Source organism: Monodon monoceros, unplaced genomic scaffold (assembly GCF_005190385.1).
Source record: "Monodon monoceros isolate NGI ecotype Baffin Bay Population unplaced genomic scaffold, NGI_Narwhal_1 Super_Scaffold_4, whole genome shotgun sequence".
Lineage (NCBI taxonomy): Eukaryota > Metazoa > Chordata > Mammalia > Artiodactyla > Monodontidae > Monodon > Monodon monoceros.
Genome location: NW_021703781.1, coordinates 41525515 through 41547059, shown reverse-complemented (window position 1 = coordinate 41547059; position 21545 = coordinate 41525515). Strand labels below are relative to the sequence as shown.

Below are 21545 nucleotides of genomic sequence, written 5' to 3'. Positions count from 1 at the left end.
CTTTTAATGCTACCCAGAATTATATACATATTTAAATATTTCAACCTTTCTGGCTTATATTCAGCTTTTGGCTTACTATAGAAAACAGATCTTCTCTTTCCGTGTATTTTCTATATTATATTATTATAACTCAGTTTGTAAGGGCAGATTTTTCTCTGGATTTTATGTGTAAAACTATTTAGAATTTTATTTCATTTTCCAGAGGTTTACCCATATCATGTAATTTACTATTATCACAGATTCAATTCTTATAGATATTTAATAAATATACAATGAAAAAGGCCTTGTCTTATAAATGTTCTGCAAAACCTTTGCAACAAAAATACATATTACTTGTACGATCATGATTAGTTTTGTTTTGGATCCTTGAAATTTGACACCAAGAAAGCTCTTTGCAGGTGTCTGTGATAAAATTCCATTTTCCTTCTACTGTGAAAATATTTTTCCTTTGAAATAAATATTATCTCAATTATTTCAAATACTTCAATTTCCCCATTATCACTTCAATTTTAAAAAAGTTTGATGGACTAGATAGGAAGTACCTGATCTTTTTTTTCCTTCTTTACAAAAGAAATTATGTTTCTGCTCATTTTCAAAGAGAGATCTACAAGATGCTTTCCCCTTGGTGACTGTTTTGGGTAGAAATATCTCTTGGCAAATCCTATGCAATTATGTTATCAGTAAAACAGCTTGTCAGTACTGCAAGTAAACAGACCAACAGCAGAAAATTTGCAAGCTTGGGAAAGATTTACATTTGTAGAGAAATGAGAATTGTATTCCACTCTTCTCTTCAAAACAAACAAATATGATATTTTTATGGGCCCCAATAGTATACAATACAGTTTTAAAATTCTCTTTGTGATAATCTTATCCTGAGTGATCAGGAGAAAGGAAAGCCAGTGTCAGCCTGCATTTGGAGAAATGTTCACCAAATTTTATTATGGTTAAATAACCTTGAAAAAGAAAACAAAGTGGCACTGAAAAATGTCTAGAATTAAATATTAAGTTTTGTTTTAAATGTACAATAATCCAGAAATAACTTTGTATAGGTCAGGAACCCCTGACCAATGAAATAGTTTGACTTCTCTAAATGAGACAGAGCAACTGAGACAATAAAATCACTCTTATTTCTAAAGAAAGAAGGAGCCCATCAATGAGCAACATTTCGCACAAGCTGATGTAAAATCCTTGAGTGAATCCCCTGTATTAAAATAAAGGGGTGGTTAGGGAATGTAGAAGGCATTTTAAGAGACTTAAGTCCCAGATAGAGAATGAATCTTATTAGTGCACATCCTGCTTGTTCAGATGATAGTTTGGGACTCAGTTTGACACCAATGACTTCTTCCATCAAAAAAAAAAAAAAAAAAAATCCAAGCACATAAGTCTAAACTGAAATTAGAGCAGCCAAGCTAGAGTCTATGAGGGATTATAACTCTCCATTATCAACCACATCTATCCTGAGAGAGAAGGCTACATACCACTTGAGCATCCATCTTTGAATCTGGGAATTATAGGGTGAAGGTCCTTAGTAGCAAATCTTTTCTTCACTTATTGCCCAGAACAGCCAATAGATGGACCATTTTTTCTATTTAAAATGTTTTTAGTGTTCAACACCATCAAAGCATATGGGTAGGCAAAACCAGGTAGATGGTCCAGAAGCCATTTTGCTCATTTAGTTCATTTAGGGCAGTCTCATCTTTTAGTCTTTTTCATGTCTTTACCTATCATGGCATCTTCATAACCACCAATATTATCATGTTCCTATAATTTTTGTAAGCAGATTTCTAAATTTCTAAATGTCATATCATAATACTGTGGCAAAATAATATTTCTAAATATGCATTGAAGCCCCTCAGGCCCTCGATGATTTTGTATTGTTCCTTGATCCTTCCCTAGACTACTAGAGCACTGAAAATCAATGTCTCAGGAAAGAGAGACACAAATAGAAAAGCAGCTTACCCAAGAAAAGATTTTGATAGTTCACATTGCTATTCCCAAAGAGAACTTAATGCTGAATAAAATTTTAAGTCCCTGAAATGATACATTTACAACTCCCTGAAACAGATAAAATTCTTAGGATAGAGAAACACAAAATGGAAGGAGTAGATACAGAACCATCGTGGACCCCAGAGAAAGAAGGAATGCAGACCCTAATAAAATACTCCAGATAGCTTTAGGGCATCTGAGAATGGAAAGGACTTGTGTTCCCCTTTCCAATGTATTGGGGTTGGCCAAAAAGTTCGTTCAGTTTTTTCCGTAAGGTGACTCTAGTAGCTAACTTCATTCGAAAAAATTGTTAGAATGTATTGTGACAGCTGCCATATCAGCATGCGTTTAAAAAAAACAACATCAAAACTGGTGAATTTTTGTGTAGCCATTGTAATATTGAAGATGGAAGAAAAAAGCAACATTTTTGGCATGTTATGCTTTATTATTTCAAGAAAGATAAAAATGCAACTGAAACGCAAAAAAATAAGATTTGTGCAGTGTATGGAGAAGGTTCTGTGACCGATCAAACATGTCAAAAGTGGTTTGTGAAGTTTCGTGCTGGAGATTTCTCACTGGACGACGCTCCACGGTCAGGTAGACCAGTTGAAGTAGATAGCAATCAAATTGAGGCATTAATTGAAAACAATCAACGTTATACCACGCAGGACAGCCGACATACTCAAAATATCCAAATCAAGTGTTGGAAAATCATTTACACCAGCTTGGTTATGTTGATCACTTTGATGTTTGGGTTCCACATAAGAGAAAAAACCTTCTTGACCATATTTCCACATAGGATTCTCTTCTTAAACGTAACAAAAATGTTCTGTTTTTAAAACAAATTGTGATGGGCGATGAAAAGGCACTACTGTACAATAATGTGGAACAGAAGAGATCATGGGGCAAGTGACATGAACCACCGCCAACCACACCAAAGGCTCATTTTCATCCAAAGAAGGTGAGGTTGTGTATACGGTGGGATTGGAAGGGAGTCATCTATTATGAGCTCCTTCTGGAAAACCAAACAATTAATTCCAACAAGTGCTGCTCCCAGTGAGACCAATTGAAAGCAACACCTGTTACCATCAGGTAATGCAAGACCACATGCTTCTTTGATGACCAGGCAAAAACTGTTACAGCTTGGCTGGGAAGTTGTGATTCATCCGCCCTAATTCACCAGACGTTGCACCTACAGATTTCAATTTATTTTGGTATTTAAAAGATTCTCTTAATGGAAAAAATTTCAATTCCCTGGAAGACTGTAAAAGGCACCTGAAACAGTTCTTTGATCAAAAAGATAAAATGTTTTGCGAAGATGGAATTATGAAGTTGCCTGAAAAATGGCAGAAGGTAGTGGAGTAAAACGGTGAACACATTGTTCAATAAAGTTCTTGGTGAAAATGAAAAATGTGTTTTTTATTTTTCCTTAAAAACTGAAGGAACTTTTTGGCCAACCCAATAGTTTAGAGAAGACAGCAGGACTCCAGGGAAGAAGTGACATCATGTGTGTACCAGCAGATAAGCCTAATTCAAGTGTAAAGTAAAGGCAATGGAATAATCCCCACATCCCACCCTGATTGCAGGATTATCTTAACAACAACAGCAAAACACACAAGAAAATCCACACTCAAAGATCTTACAGTCAAGAGCATTAGAGCATTTACCTATATGATAAATATAGTTATGCTAATCATATACTGGTGAAATCTTTAACAATCTTCTATGTTTTCATATCAATATTTTATTGTCTAAGAAAACCAATTGCATACCTTATTTATCAGGTAAACAATCAAACAAAAGTGATGATTTCTTGTACCATCATTTATACCTGGCAGTGCCCTTTAAGAATGAACATTGTACAAAAGCTGCCTATGACCTTCTGTGCCTTATAACCTGTGTACATACAGCCTTCTACGGAAAGCTGCTTTCAAGAACTGAAGTCATTCCCAGAACTTTCCACATGCTTTAGGTAGCCAACTAGAACCAGATGGTGTAAAGTCCTGAGTAATTTATCATAGGTGAATTCTGCTAAACAATTTACCTCAAACACATTACAGATTGTAATTCTAGGCATCTCAAGCAGCAAACTTTAAATGAACATAGGTTCCTATGGTTTTCTGAATGATCTCCAGAATCAGACAACCTAACAGAACTGGTGAGTCAAATAACTTGACCCCATTCAGTTAGGATACATTTCTAGTGATGTAAGGTGACTGCAAGAAGTACAAATAGTCCCGCTGTATAGCAGACCAATGTGTGGTTGCCAAATTTGTATTGCAGTTCTACCATCTATAACTAAATATTAATTCAAAATTTACACATATTTCCATGTTTTCTTCTGTCTAATTTCATTTTTTTAACATGGAAACCTGGTCTCAGTGGTTACCTGGCAAAATCTGAGTCATAATCATAAATCATATATTTTTTGTAGAACATATACATTTGTGAACATAATATGAATTAAAATATCTATATTAAAGTGAACTTAAATTGCTTACCCAATTAATCTTATTCACGTATTTCATTCATGGACTTATTGAAACTTTCTATAAGCTTCCTTGTAAAATCTTCATTTATCATATAGATCTTCTGTATCCTTGTCACTCTCCCTTTTTCCTTTTCCTTCTCTCCTCTCTCACTCTTTTGCTCTCACTCTGTGTGAATCTGTTTCTTTCTGACTAGCTCTGTCTTTTTAACCATTCAAACTCCAGTCGGGTACCAGAGAAAACATGTTAAGAGGGTAGTTTCAAATTTGTACTTTCTTCCCCTGACCAAAAATCATACAAAACATGTTTATGAAAGCACTTTTATTTTATGTCACCAAAGAAATAAAGGTCATTTGAAGTCATTTTTTAGTACTAAACACCTTTAATAAAGCAGCTCGAGGATCATTTGTATGTGTATATTTGTAACTGAAGTATATTTTTCAACATCTGATACTCACACAACCTGTGTAAGAATCATCTGTGTACTTTTCTAATATACTGATGTCTCAGATGCTCCTGTGAGAAAGGTGCCCCTTTGGGAAGGAGAAGAGGGATCTGAAAGTTTGGTATGCAGCTCAGATGACCTTTATATACACTAACATGTGAGAACTGATGAATCTTTCCTCATGTCTTCTTTTAAATACACAGCTTAACAATCACAAGAAACCCTAAAGGTAGAAGACGACATGCTTTTCTAGGCAATCAACTGGTGCAGGGTATTTTATTAAGCTAGAAGGCAAATCTAGAGAGGTTGAGAGAGTCCCCAAGGTCATAGAACTTGAAAATGGTTGAGCAAGAAATTAACCCCAATTCCATCTGATTCCAAAGCTTGTTTCATTCCAGAATCTTGAGTTCCAACTAAACTAAACTAACTAGTTCTTGGGGGCTTAGAACTCTTAAACTTTCAGAATCCTCTTATGTTTTTTTTTAATTTTTATTTTTTTAAGTTGAAGGATTTGGATGAAGTTATTATCCCTGGTGCTGTGGAATCTGGACTAAAGTGTAGTCTAGAGAAATTATGACTTGATTGAAGTCACAGAGCTAATGGTGGACCCAGGGAGACACAGTGTTTGAACTCTTATTTAGTGGTTCTTTCAAACTTATTTTTTATAAGTTAAATAATATAGTTATTTCCCAAGTCTTTGTAAATACTGTACATTCAAAATTTTATGTTCTGGCTCTGGTACCACATATAATTATGAATCCTGCCCCCAGATATTATACTATAGTGTGGATTTAAGAAAATAACAAAAACAGGAACTACATGTAGAGAGTACAAAGTAGGCAACCAGAAGTCATCTATATTCCTTACCTTTACTATCACTGTGACAGTAGCAATACCAGGTGGCATTGTTCCATAAATATCAAAGGCCTCCACTAGAAAAGTGATACTTGCTTCCTGGTCTGGAAATGCCTCATAGTCCAAACTCCTTAAAAGGGAGAGTTCTCCTGTAAATGGATGTAGTGCAAAAATGTGCTTCACTTCCGGACTTCTTATCCGATAAGATACATTAGCTCCGAGGTCAACATCTTTGGCCTGTAACAAATTAAGAAGAAGAATGGTTATATCACTGCCATTGCCAAAATAAAGAAATGCAGGACTGATGGAAGTCATGTGTCAGTACCTAGAACAGCATGAAATGAATGATGATCAAAAGGCATGTTTCAGAGAGAAACATTTTTTAAAGTAATTTACCAGATAGAGGGAGAGGGAGAGAAAGAAAGAGAACAAGTCAGAGACAGAGACCCATGAGGTTTTGTCATTGTTGATCTTGTTACTGTATCTATTTTATTTGAAAAAATCACTAATGAAAAGGATCATACCACAGTAAAGAAATAAATATTGTCATAAATGATTGCTTATTATTTCCTGACGATTGTATAACCATGAAAAATAATACCTTAAATAAAAATAAGTATTAGTGTGTGCTTTCCATAAACATAACAGGTTATTAAAGGGCTATATGAAAACGTAAATATATCTTCTCACAAAGATCCTATAATACATTTCTAGAGATCACTCTATTATACCTCCCTTCTTTTAACTAATACTTATTGAGTGTGCACAAGATGAATACAAACAAGATACCTACCCTCCAGATTACTGTCTCAAAGAAGAAATAAGACAGAAATACCAAAATAAAAGGGATACATGGATGGACCTAGAGATTGTCATACTGAATAAAGTAAATCAGAGAGAGAAAGACAAGTATCATATGATATCACTTATATGTGGAATCTAAAAAAATGGTACAAATGAACTTATTTACAAAACAGAAATACAGTCACAGATGTAGAAAACAAACTTATTGTTACCAGGGGGAAAGGTTGGGGAGGGATAGATTGGGAGATTGGGATTGACATATACACACTACTATATATAAAATAGATAACTAATAAGGACCTACTGTACAGCACAGGTCTCTACTCAATACTCTGTAATGGCCTTTATGGGAAAAGAATCTAAAAAAGAGTGGATATATGTATATGTATAACTGATTCTCTTTGCCGTACACCAGAATCTAACAGAACATTGTAAATCAACTATACTCTAATAAAATTTTTTTTATTCCCATTTCCAAAAATAAAGTCATTAAAGCGAAACATTAAAGCGAAACAAAAAACAGCTGAAAAAACAGGTTTCAATAGGAAGTCTTATAGATGACTCTTTCATTCAGTAGTAGAGACTGGCAAAGGCAGCTCTGGCAGAGGAAATGGAATGGAGCAAGGACAGAGTGGGGAAGGTCAGGGTGCGTTAAAAAATGCATGCAGTAAAGCAAGCATCTTTGTGAATGTCAGTCTTGGCCCCCTCCAAACAGTTATCAACATCACAATGGGAAAGACGCTGTTAAAGCACAGATTTTATGATGTCACCTTCCTGCCTAAAAATTCTTCTTGTTTTCCATTTCATTTTGGATCAACTCCAATCTCCTTAACATGGTGAGAAGGACACATATATTTTCCAGTCCTTTAGCTCCTCACTCTTCTCTCCTCCAGGATTTTGAGCAGGTTCTTCCACTGCCTGGAATATTCTTTCTTCCCCCTTGAATGCCTCTTATTTGCCCTTCAGTTCACAATTTAGAAATAAACTTTCTCCAGGAAACATTCTCTTTGTTCTCAAGATTAGGTTAAAGAGCCCCTCCTGTGATCTCCCAGGTTCCTTGCATTGAGGACCTCTATATTAATTACCAGTTACTTGTCTGTTTGCTACACCAGACTGAAAATTCAATGAAAGCAGGAAACCTGTCTTGTTCATGTTTGAATCCGCAGTCTAGCAGAGGACTTGGCATGCAGTGAGCACTGAAAATATGCTTATTGAATAAAGGAATGAGTGAATGAATAGATGAATAGAAGAATAAATGGAGAAAGAATGGCCCTCTCCTTGGCCAGCATCTGCCTTTTTTAGATGTATTAATGTTTGCTGACTAAGTAAACACATACTGAGTTGAATTATGGAAGAAACACAAGTTCCTGAAATGCATGCTAACAAAATTCAAGTTGTAGACTACAGGTTGAGAAAGGACTATATTTTTTTCTTACAAAATACACTTCATAGACCACCTATGTCAGAATTAAAGAGGTTGTGCTTAAAATGCAGATCTCTAGGCCAATCTAACCTACTGAATCAGAATGTCCAGAGTTTCTGGTAATAATTTATTTGAGGACTGAAAAAAAGAGGCTTAGCTATGAAGACACTAATAAAAAGGAGAGTTAGACTTCTGGAAGGATGCCAGTTGTGTACGGAAAGTGAAAAAGATATTACAAAATAATAGGTACAGCAATATCCCATTTCTGTAAAATATGAGGCAATTCTGTACATGTATATATGCGTATGAATGTATATATATATGTACACACTTGCATACATGTGTATTTATATATATATGTAAATAGTTATTTGATATTTGTGTGAGCACAAACATAAATGTAACAGAATACACATAAAATTTAATACCGAGGTACAAGGTGAGAGTCTATTAAGTTTTTTTTTAAATAGTCTCATATTGTCAACTGTTGCAATAAACATTTAGCATTACTTTTGTAAATTAAAAAGAAATCTGTTAAGAAGTGTTATTCAATTTCTCACAAAGGCAACTTTTCTCCCTTTAAATTTTGGTATATCTCTAAAATAGGGTTGTTAGATAAAGCACAATATGTAATATTTGAGTAATATTTGTAATATTTGAATGCTTATATTCAAATTTACTCACTTATCTGAAATTGAAATTTAACTGCATATGCTTTTTTTTTTTCTTTTAAATTTACTAAGTCTGGCAGCCCTACATGAATGTCAAATCTTATACAGAATTCATGAAATAATTGCTTCTTCCACACACCTCTACTTGAAGGAAACTGGTCCCGGCTGGCAGATTTTCTTCAACGACGACAGTATATGTTGAATTGGTGAACACAGGACTATTATCATCAATATCCAAAACCCTGATGGCCACTGTTAGAGTTGAATAACGAGGGTGTACCGCTCCATCAGTTGCCACAACAACAAGTTCATAGTAGTCCCTGACTTCTCTGTTAAGCTTCACTGATGTGTAAATGCTCCCATTGGATGTGATACGAAAAAGATTATTGAAGTTACCCAAACTGTAGTGTACTTGGCCATTTATTCCAGCATCAGCGTCTGTTGCCTAAATAAAATTAAAAACAAAGGAATTCACATAGTACTCTTTGTTATGATTTTTTCACATTACATTTTGTTATGTTGCCCTGCCAGAAGGGGATAGTTAAAGAATTATGACATATTTCTAAGCAAATATTTTTTTTCTCTAGGGAGAAAATTTAAAAGATAATGACAATGTAGTACAAAAGTCTAGAACATGAAAAGAAATATACTATAGTTTAATTGATGTTCTTCATTCAAAATGAACATAACATAATTTGATACCAGTAGAAATAACAATATTATATTATGACAGAAAATTCACATTTCAAAAATACTGAATTTTTCCTGTATTATCATTTCTTTAATAGATTTTGAATTCTAAAATTTAAAAAAACACATTTAGGTTTTAATTAAACATAACTGACTGACAACTTAAGATTTTACAGCTTTTTAAATTCAAGCACTATATGTGTCTATATATGTGTGTGTGTGTGTATAAGCACCATATGTATATATAACTGCATTTAATCTGCCTGATGTTCTTATGAATAAATATCATTGGTCCCATTCTACAAATAAGAAAGCTGTGGCTTATGTACTTTAATTATCTTGCTTAGGGTTACACAAGAAATAAATACCTCAATGCCCCAGTTCTTAGTATAATGTCTTGCATATAAAACTACTTAATAAATATTTGTGGAATTAATGAATGTTAGAATAAATTAATGCAAGGAACTGAGATTTAAAACTAAACATGTTCCAAAACCCAAATAGAAGTGAAAGTATAGTAACTGTAAAGCAACTGCAAAGGGCTCTTCTTTAATATTAGAATACAATCTCCAAATAACAGAATTGTTGATGCTATAATAAACCTATTGTAACTGAAAATTTTATGTAATATTAAATCACTTTGCATCAAATAAAATGGGTAAATTTTGAGTGACTATTCTTCTGATGGAGTGTTATGAGAATTAAAATAATCTAAAAATCAATTAATTGGAATATAAATTATGATATTTCATTATCAAATACAGTGCATTTTGTGCTAAACAGTTCTATGTTATTGTTTCTCAAAGAAATTGGAATGAATCTTAGCATCTATAAAATATTACATAATTATGCCCCAAACTTCACTAGGGAAAGGAAGGAAAACAAGACACTTGGCTGCATTATGAGCCAGGGACACAATAATCACTTAATATCTACAAAGCCTGGGATGCAATATAATGTATTTTGAACAGCACACGAGCAGATGTATATCCACCTTTACAAAGACTGGGGAAGCATGTGGGGTGGGTTTGCTGAACACTTGTGCCTTGTTTGAAACAATAAAGCCCAAGATGTCCATAACTGTGCTCCTTCTGACTGTCATAATGCCAGACATTCCAGCAGGATTTGTCCCTTTTATTCATCAAAACACAAATGCCCCTGGGAGGGCATTACCTCTGGAGTTTTAAGCCTGAGAAAAGATAGAAGAGTAATTGCAGGAATGTCTGAAGAGGACAAAAATACTGTAAAAGAGTTGCAGAGTTTCCATAGACATATTTTCTTCTACTTTTACATTTTTCCTAGAATTTGTCTTACAGATTATTGACATTATTAGTCAAGCTGGTCATCTTAGTGGAAAAAACAAACAACAATATTGCCACATCCCTTACAAAAAAAAACAACCAATCAAACAAAAAGTGTTATTTTTTGTCTTAAATCACTGCTCAAGTAAATAGAAAAATACAAACCAATAATGTAAGTACGTTCTATTTCATTAAACCAACACTCTTAAAAGTTTCAGGGACATTTTCTGTCTGTGGGTATTTTTATGTAATCCATAATTTAAATGATTCTTGCCCAAGATATATTCTTATTTATTCCCATATTGGAAGATTCATTATGATAGAATGATTTAATTTGATTAATATGGCTGTGTATGTATATCTGTGGGGTGGAGGGGGATGTTAGGTATGTATTGTACTATGTATGTCCAGCTACTTAACTAATATCTCTACTAGGACACTTTATGCATATTATATGAGTTTTATATTGTTGCCATAACAAATTACCACAAATTTAGTTGTTTACACATTGCGAATTTATTATTTTATAGTTCTATAAATCAGAAGTTCAACATGGGTCTCACCTGGCTAAAACCAAGGTATGCATAGGTCTGTATTCCTTTCTGGAGGCTGTAGGAAAAGATCCATTTCTTTGCTCATTCCAGTTATTGACAGAATACAGTTCCTTGAAGTTGTAGGATTGAGATCTCCACTCCCTTTTTACGTGTCATGTAAGGACAATTCCCAACTTCTAAAAGCCACCCACATACCTTTTCTCTTGGCTCATAGCACACTTCTTCCATCTTCAAAGCTAGCAATGGTGGGTCAAGTCCCTCTCACATTTTTTGAATCTCTCCTTCTTCTATCTCATCTCTCTGATCCACTCTTCTATCATCCTCTTCCACTATTAAGGGCTTAGATGGCTACAATGGGCCCGCCTGGACAATCCAGGGTAATCCTCCCATTTCAAGGTTTTTAACCTTATCACATCTACAAAGTTAATTTTGTTATGTAAGGTAACATATTCACACATGGGATGTATCTGGGGGATCATAATTCTGTCTACCATAGAATGAGAAGCTTAACATGTTTCTAATTGAACTTTTGATTATTTCTATGTCCAAATCTTTGTCATCTCCAATTCCCCTACTTCACTAAATGGTTCTTCCACTGACCAACAGATTACATAAGAAATAAAGAAGATGTTCCTGAGATCTACTTCTTCTACCTTCTCAATTATTTATTCAATAATTTCATAAAAGCTTATTTTAAAGCTTTTCTGAAATTCAGTAATTTCAGAAAAGCTTATTTATTTATTCAATAATTTCAGAAAAGCTTATTCTCAATTATTTATTTATTCAATAATTTCAGAAAAGCTTATTTAATACTATGCATGAGGCTCAGCTCCAAGCTGTGAGATACATTGGTATATTAGGTAACAAGGTCCAAGATATGGCATTTACAGAAAAATCCCTATTCCATTTATAATACATTGTTTCCAATGTATGCAATATCTCAATCCTAACCACCTTGGCCCAAGCCACCACCAACTGTGGCTTAGATTGCTAGATTATGTCTTTATTTTCTTTTCAGTTATTTCCTTTCAGAGAGATCTTTTATAATAGATAAATGACATCATTCCTCTTAATATCCTCCAGTGATTTCCACTGCCTTCAGCACCATTCAAATGTTTACCATAACCAAGAGTTCTCCTACTAAATGTTACTTTCACTGTGTTCTGGAATAATGCAAATCTCTCCAACCTCCAAATGTCTCCAAAGCCTCTTCCTAAAGGGCTTCCACTATTATTCGCTAGGCTAACACCCATTCATCTTTCAAATGTCCATTTAAACATCACTTCCTCAAATGATTCCTCAAATCACTCCTGAAATGTAAATGAGACCCTCCTGTTATACATGGCAAGAACTCCATATATGTATAATTTATATCACTTTTACTAGATTTAAATTATAGATTTATTAATGTGATTATTTGTTTAACACTTGTCTCCCTTCTTGCAAGTGGGAAGACTGTGATCATCTTGGCGGAACTACTGAATCCAGGTCTATATGGAAAAATATCATTTTTATAAAGTAAAAAGTAGTATTTTGTTATGACCTAGATAAGAGTATGATAATAAGTAAATATCTTTGCATTTTTAATGTTTTGTAGAGTGACAAATAGGGACTATGTAGGTTAAGATAGTGAATGACCTTGATATATAAAAAGAAATTGCTACCTTATAGAAGTGCTGTTTAGTTTCAGTGTTTCCACTATATATATTTTTTCATATCATTAACTTTGGTATGTCACTTGTTCCCTCTAGGTCTCAGGTATCTCAACTATAAAATAAAAGATGTGAAGTGGAACAGCAGTTTTGAATCTCTTTTGCTACCATTATACATGTCTGAGATGAAATTCACAAACATGGCACAGATCATCAATTATAACAAGAATAAGAAGATAGCTGTTGCATAATTCTCTGTAATCTAGTTGCAAAGCCATTATTCTGTTCCACTGAATAAAATATATAAAAATTTAAGTGAATCAGCATTGTTATAGATGATATAAGCCAATAACTAGTATTAGAACAATGCAAATGTAGTACCTACATCAGTAACAAATGACTTGGAAAAGACCTCACATTTGATCAGAACAACCCATGTTTGCAAACTACTGGGCTAGAGGATTGTTAAAGGAAACTTGCTCTAACAGGACATTAAGATATAAAAACAAACTTAATTTCAGAATGAACCACCTACAGTGCTTGCATCATGTTGGTATTTCCCAAATTGCTGCACTAATCATGTTTTCCCTTGTGAACTTCCCAATACACAGTACCTCAGAGCAGTGTTGCATTAAAAGATTCTCTTTCACTGAGGATTGTTGAATGGAAACTTCCCCTCTCCAGGCTTCAACTTGCCAAGAGGAAGGACATTTTAGCAAGAAAACTGCTCTCTCTGCTCCCTCCCTCACCCATGAGTGGTGAATTTGATGGAAAGAATTGGGTAAACACACTGCCTCCTTTAACATCTGATGTTTATAAGGATGTCAAAGGATTTGCTGGTTTTGCTATATGAGCTCTTTCCCTATGAATAAGACCTACAATTTCAGTTCTGCCTGAGGCTGTGTAGGTAAGTTTAATCATGGGGTAGCATTTACCAACCCATTTGGCTCTCATTACTAAACCTCCTTCCTTTCAATATCAGTTTCACCTATTTGCCAGAATTTCATGTCTCTCACTGAATTGGTTTGAACCTGGGCAAGGTATAGGATGTTAGTTACTGAGAGTCCCAAACCCCAGGGGTGTTTATACCACAGTTTCCAAACAAATTTAGTCATAGACTCTTTTTCATTGTTGTTTGTTTAGCAAAATATTTACTAATATCTTGAGGGACATACATTTTTTTAAATACTGTTATAATTCAATGAGCAACACTGGGAATAAGGCCTTCTTTTAATAATCTGTCCATGATATTTTCACACAATATTTCCACTTGATACTTTTTGTTCTCTATGACCCATCACTTGAAACTACCTACCTTAAGTTAATAGAATCAATGGTGCCTACTCTCAAACATGTCAGGGTCCTTAATAGTCTACAGTAAAATAATAAATGGCAGAGAAAAGATAATCAGAAAAACATATGCTTTCAAAAGGTCCAATGAGAAATTTTTTTTAACAATGGCTTAAATTGATAGAAAAGGCCATGGAGGGAGAAGTAAACACTGAATTTTAGTCATGGTTTTGATAAACTAACTTTAGGTGCTACATTTCATGGAATGTTAATGAACGTCTCTTATGATGCCAGGAAAAAGTGAGGGGAGACGGAGAGAGAAGGGGAGGTCTCTGTTCAAATAAATAAATTTGGGAAATTGGGATTAAAGAAAATTTAAAAGTTTTCACTACTTCAGAACTTTTCAAGTGTCATTAATATTTTAATGAGCAAGGCAAAGTTCTCAAGGGGAGTAATGTATGCACCAGATTTAAAAACCCTGAGTAATAGAAATCCTTTCAAATGAACTATAGACAGAAGTCCAAACTCCTATGCATGAATTAATTCCAACCTACATTTTCAGCATTCTCTTACTATTCACTGTCCTATATAAACACTCTGCTCAAGTCTAATCAATTTTCTTCGTTTCCTTAGGACTCAGCATACACTTTTTGACATTTTTCTTCAAGCCTTGCATTGATGATTCCTTATTCACCTCTGAAATTCCAATCCTTCATCCAGTCTTCAAATCCCAACCCCCAATTCAATCTCTCCTAGGAAAATGTCTAGCATTTAGAGATAGATCATTTTATAAATTAGAATTTTAACAAATGCTTTGTAAATTACTTTTTTTTTTTTTTGGCCACACCACACGGCGTGTGGGATCTTCCCTGCCCAGGGATCCTGTGCCCCCTACACTGGAAGCATGGAGTCTTAACCACCGGACCACCAGGGAAGCCCACATTACTTTTTATTTACACCTTTTCCCCACAGCTATAAGTCCTTTGAGAATAGAAGCATATCTCATAACTCTTCATTTATTGAATTTTTCAAATATACAGCAATCTTTATCTTACAGTGGGATAATTTGTTGAGAGAAAATATCCAAACACATATTCAACAAGGGGACTAAAAATAAATATTAGATGGGGCATTTTTATTAATAGGGTTTCGTAATTTTAAGTCAGCTTAAGTATAAAGTGTAAATAATATATTCAAAGTCAAGTACACACACACACACACACACACACACACACACGTTTTGACCCGATTAACTACAACTTAATTCACTGACTGTCTAGCTTCCATGAAAGGAGGTTTATTTGATGCTCATGGAATAAAAGACTAACATTCTATAAGAAAGTGCTCTAAAAAATTTAAGGTAACTCAGACACACATCTAATAGAGACAAAGGAACTAGAATGTTTGTAAAATACAGGATTATTTGCTTCCTTTTCTGTGTCCTAATTAATTGAGGAACATAAATAAGGTCATGTAAGTTAAGTGATATGGGCTGGCTAAACAAGGTAGTTTCACTTACTTAGTATTATAGATGAATATGAACATGTTAGAAAAGATAACCAAACATAAAATCCCTTATTATCAGCAATACTGTCAAGAAGTTTGCACTGATGTTTAATATCTAACCAAGGAGCTCAGTGTGTGATGCTGTAATGAAAACATTTATCTTCCTAGAAATCAATTAAAAGTTAATTAAAATTGTTAATAAGAAAAATCACACCTCTTCTCCCTTTGTACTACATCAAAGCAAAAAACAGTAATAGCTGCAATTTATAATCATCTGTTCATGGTTAACACATTTTGTAATATACACCTTACCAGGGGGCCTGACTTTGGCTACTTATTTGTGAATGAGTATTGTTGGGAAATTGGCTAATAGTCTGTAGTCAAATAAAGACCTCACTGGACAAAACTTTGAATATTTGCTAGAAATACTTCTGGAAAATCTTAATCACTAAAATCAAAGTTAGAATACATTACAGACAACCAAATAATTATTACTTAATAAAGACAACAGATCATGTATAAGGGCATTTATTGACTATTCCTTGAGCACCATTTTATAGCATATCATTTGAAAAGGAAGCAGGGAAAAATATTTCTTACACATTATATTTACCCCTTTTGTTCCCTCATTAATCTTTAGAGTGGTCTACTATACATGCTTTCCCATCAATAAATGTGGAAGCCCATTACTGGGATACCTACATTGGGAGTTACAAATTCTATAGAGATTTAAAAGTATGTCTTTATGGGTGGAATATATTGGGATAAGACCTCAAAGGAGAGTCTGATGTCTGCACCCCTTCCGTTGAGAAGTTTCTGGGTAAATTACTTATTATTTTTTCAATGATTAATTCTAATTTAAAATATTTTATACTCATATCCATTCAGATTATTTAGATATAAAATAATTTCTGTTTATTCTCACAAAAATCAGTTCTATGCAAAGAACTTTGAGGACAAACAGAAAGTATAGCTATTAGAAAGGTGTGAACTACCATGTAGCACCTAATTAGCCCAGTGTGAAGCTGAGAGGGAGCTTAGCTCCCTTAGTTTTTGCTTTTCCTTCACAGCAATTTTTGAGGCTGTGCACTCCTTTCTCACCTTGAAGCAGGAACCTTAAAAGGTGTTGAGCAGGGAGGTTCGAAGGAGAAGTTGGGAAGTGCATCCTTAATGACATTACTAGTAGAAGTACATTTTTAAAATTACCTGCCAACTTCAAAAAGGCATAAAATAGTTGTCATCTTTATTTCTTTAAAGAAGCTGAGCTATTTCAAGGGCTGTGATTATCAGTGTAAAAGGGGAGAAGCAATTTAGTGACTCATCATGCTGGTAAATGTTTCTTCTCTCCACACCTATTCATTATTGAACAATGGCAAACAGACTTACTGGCTAGAAGGTAACAAGTGTACTTGAGTTCAAATCACTAAAAACATAATAAGAGTAAATAGCTTTTTTATCAAGTATTGGAACTCTCAAATATTTAATCCCTAGGAATCTCAAATATTTAATCCCTAGAGATTCCTTAAGGGTTTAAGCTCTAGGTTAAAAGACCAGCTCTTTCCCATACTAACTCTATGGCCTTGGGTGAGTCAGTCACTCTAAGCGTCCATCCTTCATTTGTAAAATGATGATGATAGTAAGTATTTATCTCACTACCTACTATGAGGATTGAACGCACTTAGCAGCATGCTTAGAGCATATTAAGTAATCAATTAAAAATTAGGTAAGTTTATTGTTATTGAGGTTTTCAACATCTACTTAGAAACTATTTAAAAAGCTCAATTCTGTCCTAAAGTTCTTAAAAATATTTTTGTGAAGAATAAATCAGTCTATTTTTATTTGGTTTATTTATACACTTCATTTTCCTTAGGATCACATTTAACCTGGTATAGTGAGTCCATTAGGTTCCATTAACTTTGTTTTTATCAAGATGTTCTGAGAATTTGGGTGTCTGTATTAATTAACGAATTCATATGTGAAAGATCATAAAACCTGCTCATATGTGGTTTTAGTGTAACAAATAAAAATATAAGGAAAACTTGTATGAGCAGATGATATGTAACAAAAAGGAAAGAGCACTTTAGTTATTACAAGAAACAATAATGAAGATTTAAGGTCCTTGAGGCATGAATTCAGGTAGTATTAGACACATTATAGAGAAATTTCTATGAAAAAGTATGTCTGATGATTTTATGGACATTGTCACATTTTGAGAAATGTTCGTTATGTCTGGCCTGAGAAAAATGTTGAATTTTTAAAAATCAAAAATGTATTTCATTTGAAAGTAGAAGGAAAGGTAACTTCCAGTTACATTTTAAAGTAATTTTATCATGGGTTGGGAAACAAATGTGTGACAACAGATGAGAAGTCATGACCTGATCATAAATTGTGAGGCTCTTAAAATCATTATAGTGAGAGCTAAAAGGGGTATAAGAGCTATTTTACACTAAACATTTCTTTGCTTGTCATAACTACTGCAGGCCATCCTTCCAAATCTGAAAAGATAACTTCTACCCAGAGAACTCAGTAAATAGTATTACCCCACAGAAAAGGTTTGACAGCTGCCCATATTTTTCTCCAAAGCTATGTCCTTTTTTAGTGTTCTTAAATTCTTTCTATTCTACCATGGAACAAACCTCTATTAAACTGTCTTTAAGGGCTTGGATGTTTCTCTAGGATGCTTTCCCCAAGTCAAGACAGCTGTCCTTCCACTGAGACTCCCTGCCATTTTGTTTTTATTTAGCTCTATAAACAATTGCCTGCTTACCTGCTTGGCTCCTATACTATCCTTCCTGCAAACTGAGGACAAAAAAAAATGCATTGCTCATAGCTGAATTTCTAATACCTTTTCTTCATTAATGTTCAGTGAATATTTGCTGAATCAATGTTGCATTAAGGACTGCCTTTTATGAAGCAGTAGGTGTCTTAAATGAAAGTTTGCTTGAATTGACAAATAGTCAAAGCAATTACTTCTAGTTACACAATAAACTACATTTTATTCTAACATTCAAGGTTCTACATGATCTTTTTTGAACCTACCCTTATGCACTTATATCTCATAACTAACTCTTTGACATAAACTCTATGTTTTAGTCAAAAGAGTTTATTATATCAGTCAGCTTTCAAACAACTCCAAAATCACAGTGGTTTGCTGTCACTGATGTTTATTTCTCATTCCATGATTTTCATTTTTTCTCCTATTGCTTTACATCTGATATATTTGCATTGTGGGTTTGGCGTGTATAGTATCATTTTGTTGATGGTGCAAGGTCATAAAATAAAATTATATTTTATTTTTACTCCCTTCTTCCTACTTTACTTCTCCAACATCTTCAGTCCCATCTCTTTTCTATGGACAAACATGTTCTAGGCCTTAAATCTAAGTGCATTTTGCCAAACTAACCATGCTGTCTCATACCTGCTTTGTTCTAGCTTGAAGTTCTCCCCCTACTTCACAAACTGATTATTCTTCAGCCCATATGTCACTTCTCTCAGAAACATCTAAGTTAAAAGTCTTATCTCTATGTTCCTTAAGCTCATTGTATACTCCTTTACCAAAAGCCTTATTACTTTTTTTTATAGCCCCCACAAAATTAAGAGTTTCTTAAGAGCAGGCTGGCTTGTTCGTATCTGAACCATGCCTGTTCTTCGCATTGACAGGCAGCAGATAAAAGTTTTCTGCAAACATTTCATCTGAAGCTATTTCCATGATGCAGTTACATATCCTTCCTACCCCAAATACCCAATCACATGAAGAAAATAAAATATCATTTAGTATGTATAATTCTTTTTAAAAAGCTAATATTTTTTCCTTTTATGAGATGTAACACGTTTTCCATTTTAGAGAATTAAGTGAGCAATCATATCAATAATTGTTTATTCCTGAACTTTGTCCTTATGCTATTGTTTTACTGCTTTCTTTTATTTCATTTTAAGTCAGCTAAAATCCTATAAGAAAATCTATTTGTAGTTCAGTTTGAAAACAAGTGTTGTAAGTATATCTTCAATATTTTGTGGAATTAAATACAGTAGTTTTATTTTTCAATACTCTATCCCAGGGTTGCTCCAACTTTTTTCATTATACCCCTCCTTCAATAGGCTTTCTAGATATTTTTTCTTCCTAATTGCACCTCTATGAAATTTTATTACCACAGATTTGTTGCATATCTGTTTATGTATATGTTTGTGTTTTATATATATAAAGAGTATATATTTTTTGCCTTTCAAAAACTGACTTTTTCCATTTTGGGGGTGATATGTCCCTGTTAAGAATGAATGCTCTAGTCAAAAGAAAACCTTCTGTAACTTCCTAATATACCAAAAATAAACATTTTCATGTAAGCATTGTTCCTTCAACACTGATTACAATAGCATCACTTTCAAAATACATGCCCAAACTATTACGTAAGGTAACTATTTCAGGGCACCTCTGGAGCTGCAGTCATCAGTCATCAGTTTTCAAGTATAAAGTAAGAGAAAACTACCATCATCATAGATGACATTTTATGTAATAATCTGCTTGGCTCAGGCATTTCTTTTATATTTGTGCTTACCTTGTCTGTCAAGTTCTGACACTAAGTATTGTTTTCTGTTTTTTTGTACTTTAAACAGTTTCCTCTATGCTTATTAAAGATGTAATATTTGTTTATCTGATGTCTTTATGATCCTTTCTGCTAATCTCAAGTTTTATTTTTACCCAGTATTTTTTGTATTAAATATAAACATTCCCATATATTTCTCTAAAGAGCCAAGAATGATCTATGCCCTAAGTATTGCCCTTCTATCTATCACAGAACTTTTGCTATTATAGCTCTCACAAATGATTTGCTTGTATCAGTGGCAGAAGAAAATCATAACTGGAAAGTAGAAAAAATGTGACAGCCAGGTTGGATTCTCTAAGAAATTCTCCATAATTGCATTTTCTGCAGAATATCCAAATATTAGATTATCAGATACATATCTAAGACAAAAGAAATGAAAAGGCCTTTGGCCAATATGATATCCATTTAAGGAGAGAAAAATATCTCCTATGAATAATGCTTTTTGCTTGATATAAGCACACATTGTTTCCCAAATGACAACCATAAAATTAAAAGGAATTTCTCCATTTTATACATATCGCCACTATCTTATCATAGTCACCTACCCTGATATGTTCACTGGGGTAGAGCAGGATACAGATTCTGAACTCTCGGTTTTATTTTATCATCAATCATCCCTGGAGGTAAGCTTAAAATTTTGCAATTTTTAGTTATGTTCCATTTCCCCAATCTGGGATGTCACCCACTTGGTTGACTTGGAAATGTATGTTTTATATTCATTCCTGTGCCAACAATGCACTGAAGTAACAGAAGATTACATTTTCTATGGTTTTGTCTAACATATTCATTTAAATTAGTGGAATGGAATTAATTGGAAGGAATAACTTATCTTTTCATATTTACTCCCTAGGTCTGCATTCATGGGCAGGGGGAAAGAGCTAAGATGTACAAAATGTAGAACTGCCTTTTGAATCAGAAATTTTAAATTCTGCTTGCTATTCCTTTTCTAGTTGCTTTCCTTCCAATATACTTTCAGAGCACATCTCTATGTGCCACTGACTGTGTAAACAGTTGGTAACCATTTTAGAATGATTACTATGCGGCAGGCATTCTGCAAGGTGCTTTTTGTTTGTTTCCTTAAATTCTGGTGTAAAATGCTACTGCTGCTCACCTTAATATTAGAAATATGCATAGATTTTTTTAAGTTATAGATTTATAAAAGACCCAGATATCTTATCAACATTCTTAAGCTTTTCTGATTAAATGAGAGAAAATAAGCCCAATTGGAGATTTAAAAAAAAAAAAAGTGGGGAAAAAAACTTCTTTTGAACATACATT

The 21545-nt window shown here is 33.8% G+C and overlaps 1 protein-coding gene across 1 annotated transcript in view; it reads right to left on the bottom strand.

Annotated features, from left to right (window-relative positions):
• Positions 1-21545, bottom strand: part of PCDH15 (protocadherin related 15) — a 1088571-nt gene that overhangs the window by 167822 nt on the left and 899204 nt on the right. Inside the window, exons 21-22 of the mRNA XM_029245143.1 lie at positions 8813-9118; positions 5788-6012 (exon numbers count right to left, since the gene is read on the bottom strand). Of these exons, the coding sequence (XP_029100976.1) occupies positions 5788-6012; positions 8813-9118 (531 nt within the window). The remainder of the gene's footprint in view (positions 1-5787; positions 6013-8812; positions 9119-21545) is intronic.